We start from the raw sequence: 4,497 nt of genomic DNA on the forward strand, positions 1-4,497 counted from the left end.
AAATTCACAAATTTGAGGGCAAATAAATATTTGGTGCCACTTGAACAGTGATCGTTGCCATTTATTGTTTTGTACAGATGATTTTACTAATTATTTCAGCTCTTTATACGATTTACAGGCAAAAATGTTCATTTGTAAATGAAACAAACGTTCTCAGAACAACAGTGGAGAGAAAAGTACAACTGCAATCAGCTGTAGTGTAGAGGTAGTAAGAATATTTGAGGAAAGTACAGTACTTGAAAATACTCAGTTACAATCTACCAGTGTTTTTTTTTATGTTCTTTTCTTGTATTTATTTAACACTATTTAATTAGTTAAGATGAAATAAAACAAATAAAAAAGTCAGTTTCCATTAAATGATTTGTATCTGTTGCACAAACAAATGTGGACAAAACACTTTTCAGGACTTTTACTGTCAGACAGACAGATCTCTTCATGTCGAGTTCATGATGGGTCTGCTGTACATGCCGTGGTAGTAGCTGCTGTCGGTGTGATGAGCGGGATCCAGGCCGGTTTTGGCCGCCACCACCGGGCAGCCGTAGCCGCCGTACGGCACCATCGGCTCCAGTTTGTGGTGCTGCGGCTCGGACATGAGGTTGTTGATGGAGAACGGGTGGCTGAAGGACGGGTGGGGGTGGTAGGGGTCTGCTTTCAGGTGCGCGGCCTCCTGCAGCAGCAGCGGGTGATGAGGATGATGGGGAAACAGGTGTTGGGTGTGCGCGAGCGGGGAGGGCGCGCGCACAGGGATCGGGGGCAAAAGTTCCGCCCGGTGCGCTTTGAGGTCCACTCCGGTTCCCTTTGAGGACTGCGGGGACGAGGAGCAGGACTGTGGGGAGTCGGAACCCGAACCGGCCTCTGAGCCGGACTTACCCACCGCCTCCTTCTCTCCGGTACCGGGCTTCCTCCCGCTCTTGAAGCGCTTCTGCCGCCGCAGGTAGCAGCCGTTCTCAAACATGTTCCCCGAGTCTGGGTGCAGGGCCCAGAAGGAGCCTTTCCCCGGTTTGTCCGGTGAGCGGGGCACCTTAACGAAGCAGTCGTTAAAGGAGAGCGAGTGTCGGATGGAGTTCTGCCACCGCTGCTGGTTCTGCCGGTAAAACGGGAACAGGTCCGTGATCCACTGGTAGATCTCGTTCAGCGTCAGCATCTTGCTGCGCGACTGCTGGATGGCCATGGTGATCAGGGAGATGTACGAGTACGGCGGCTTGGCGTGCGTGTAGCTCCGCCGGTACGGTTTGGGCTCCCTGGATCTGATGCTGCAGGCCTGCCCGTACACCGGGCTCATCACCGGCACGCTCCCGTACGGCGGCGGGCTGATGGGGCTCATGTTCGGCGGGAGCGCAGCGCCCAGGCCCGGTGCCATCCCGGCCCCCGAGTGCGCCACGGCCCCGGGGCTCTGAGGAATTCCTACTGGCACCGACGAGTGGCTGACCCCCACCGGGTTCATGTAATGCGCGTTCATGTGGCCGGTGCCGGACATGCCAGGCGCGCTCATGTAGCTGCTCATGGTGTAGCACTGAAACACAGAGAAGTGGTTTTTACTGAAAAGAAAATCAGAATATTCAGGTGAAGTTGGACATTTGGGCCTAAATATGAAGTGTTTAATGTTAAATTATAATAGAATTAATAACAATCAATCACATGATCATTAATTTGTATCGAATTTATTATACAGGCTACGTAAAGTCAGGAAAAAGCTTCTTGTATATTATATAAATTATTTATTATTATTTATATATTATTATTTATATGTGCATGGGACAAAGAAGATATTAATTATTTCTCAAAACCCAAGTTAATGTTTACAGGTTGTGTCTGACCAGAACTCAGATTAATTTTCTATTCATGTTCTAAGATTTAGTGAATTATAGAACAGTTCAATTATATAATAAAGAAAAGTAAAGAATCACAGCAGTGTTCATATTTCAATATTTCAGAGTTGTTAATAATGTAAATATGATATAAAAATATAAAAAGCAGCAACTCATCACATTGTTTAGTTTCGTTTGTCATCATGAATCCATTCATTCATAGAAGTTAACAAATCTATTTCATATATGTTTTTTATTTTCTGTTTCTATTTAAAAACTTGTGGGTCAAAATTAATTTACAATAAACATATTTATAGTCTAAATCGAAATAAACAGGTACAGTTGCAGGATTTAGACTAAGCCCAAAACAATAATTTTCATTTTGTTTTGTAGTTCAGTTGTTGCACATTTAATTTCTTAATAAAACAATTAAACATTAATTAAATTCAAATGTCAGAAACTAGATTTCACTGACCAGGAAATTTTATTTAACCATTTAATTTGTAAAAAAAAAAAAACGATTATTATTATTATTATTATTATTATTATTATTATTATTATTATTATTAATTCTGATAACAAAATAAAACATGGTTGTGGTAGATGTCTCTAATATTTAATAATGTTTTACATATCACAGTTTTACATATTATTTTCAATGAATAGTTTACATTTAATTGAAAACAGAATAATTTTTCTTATGTTAATTTATTGTCTGACTTGCTGCTACACTGAAGATTTGCTTTTTTATTCTGCAAATTTAAATGAACGTTTTCATGGATGAACATAGGTTTGGTATTTAAATTGATAAAAGGATTTCACTTAATTAATGCATCTAACACTTTATAAACTATATAAGAATTAACAGTAAATCTGATTTAATGCTAGAACAATATTAGTCACTGCATCGACAAGATGCAAAGATTACATCAAGTACACAAGATGCTTATAAATCTGATGTACTTGAACGAACAGTAGGCCTCATGCAGTACAGCAGGTACTTTAACTACTTTATTCACTTGGATTTAAAATCGAAATTAAAAGTCTTGTGTAAATTAATAAGATTTAAATTAATAACTAATTAGTCATGAAGACTGAAATACTTAAAACATTTCCTGTTCTGCAATAAGAATGAGATCATTCTACTTTAGTTCTGGTACTTTATGAAGTACTAGGACCTCGTGTACTTTACCCTAAAATAAAGTTTTTAGAAAAACAGAAATTAAACTGTCTCAAGTTTAAGTTAAAAGTTCACTTGTGTTGTTTCTCTGGTTCTCCAGGTTCCTAATCAGCGGACTAAAGCTCTGATCTATCCCGCTGTTAGGTGCACGGACCTCGGCCTCTCCGTAGTAGCTGCCTCCGCTCCACTCCGGATGTTCGTGTCCCTCCATTTTAACGGCGCTCAGCATCCTCAACGCTCCAGCTCCGGTTCATCCGAACCGCTGCTCACCCCGCCGGTCTCCGCTGGCAGCCGGTTCCGGTACCGCTGGATCGTGGCCTGGCTCATCCCGGAGCAGCGCTCGTGACCAGAGGACCGCTTCTTCCCACTGACGGAGTCCGCACCTGCGCTCGCGCTGCTGAGGAGCAAGCGTCCAATCAGCTGTGTCCTCGAGCTCCCAGCGTGCTCCACACCTCCACAGGAGTCCCGCCCCCGCGGGCACAATAACACCACTATAAGTATAAGTACACCACTACAAGTACAAGTACAACACTACAAGTATAAGTACACCACTACAAGTACAAGTACAACACTACAAGTATAAGTACACCACTACAAGTACAAGTACACCACTATAAGTACAAGTACACCACTACAAGTACAAGTACAACACTACAAGTACAAGTACAACACTACAAGTATAAGTACACCACTACAAGTACAAGTACAACACTACAAGTATAAGTACACCACTACAAGTACAAGTACACCACTATAAGTACAAGTACACCACTACAAGTACAAGTACACCACTATAAGTACAAGTACACCACTACAAGTACAAGTACAACACTACAAGTATAAGTACACCACTACAAGTACAAGTACAACACTACAAGTATAAGTACACCACTACAAGTACAAGTACACCACTATAAGTACAAGTACACCACTACAAGTACAAGTACAACACTACAAGTACAAGTACAACACTACAAGTACAAGTACACCACTACAAGTACAAGTACACCACTATAAGTATAAGTACACCACTACAAGTACAAGTACACCACTATAAGTACAAGTACACCACTACAAGTACAAGTACAACACTACAAGTATAAGTACACCACTACAAGTACAAGTACACCACTATAAGTACAAGTACACCACTACAAGTACAAGTACAACACTACAAGTATAAGTACACCACTACAAGTACAAGTACAACACTACAAGTATAAGTACACCACTACAAGTACAAGTACACCACTATAAGTACAAGTACACCACTACAAGTACAAGTACAACACTACAAGTACAAGTACAACACTACAAGTACAAGTACACCACTACAAGTACAAGTACACCACTATAAGTACAAGTACACCACTACAAGTACAAGTACACCACTACAAGTACAAGTACACCACTACAAGTACAAGTACACCACTATAAGTACAAGTACAACACTATAAGTACAAGTACACCACTACAAGTACAATAACACCACTACACGTACAAGTACAC

At 41.0% G+C, this 4,497-nt stretch overlaps 1 protein-coding gene across 1 annotated transcript; it reads right to left on the reverse strand.

Moving 5' to 3' along the window:
- Positions 1-433: 433 nt before the first annotated feature.
- On the reverse strand, positions 434-3,332 carry LOC113149499 (hepatocyte nuclear factor 3-beta-like). The gene is made up of 2 exons (XM_026341663.1): positions 3,143-3,332; positions 434-1,513 (listed from the first exon to the last, which is right to left on the reverse strand). The coding sequence occupies exons 1-2, from the start codon at positions 3,215-3,217 to the stop codon at positions 434-436; spliced, it is 1,155 nt and encodes a 384-aa protein (XP_026197448.1). The 5' UTR covers positions 3,218-3,332.
- Between the last annotated feature and the right edge of the window lie 1,165 nt (positions 3,333-4,497).

This window comes from Anabas testudineus, chromosome 24 (assembly GCF_900324465.2).
Source record: "Anabas testudineus chromosome 24, fAnaTes1.2, whole genome shotgun sequence".
Lineage (NCBI taxonomy): Eukaryota > Metazoa > Chordata > Actinopteri > Anabantiformes > Anabantidae > Anabas > Anabas testudineus.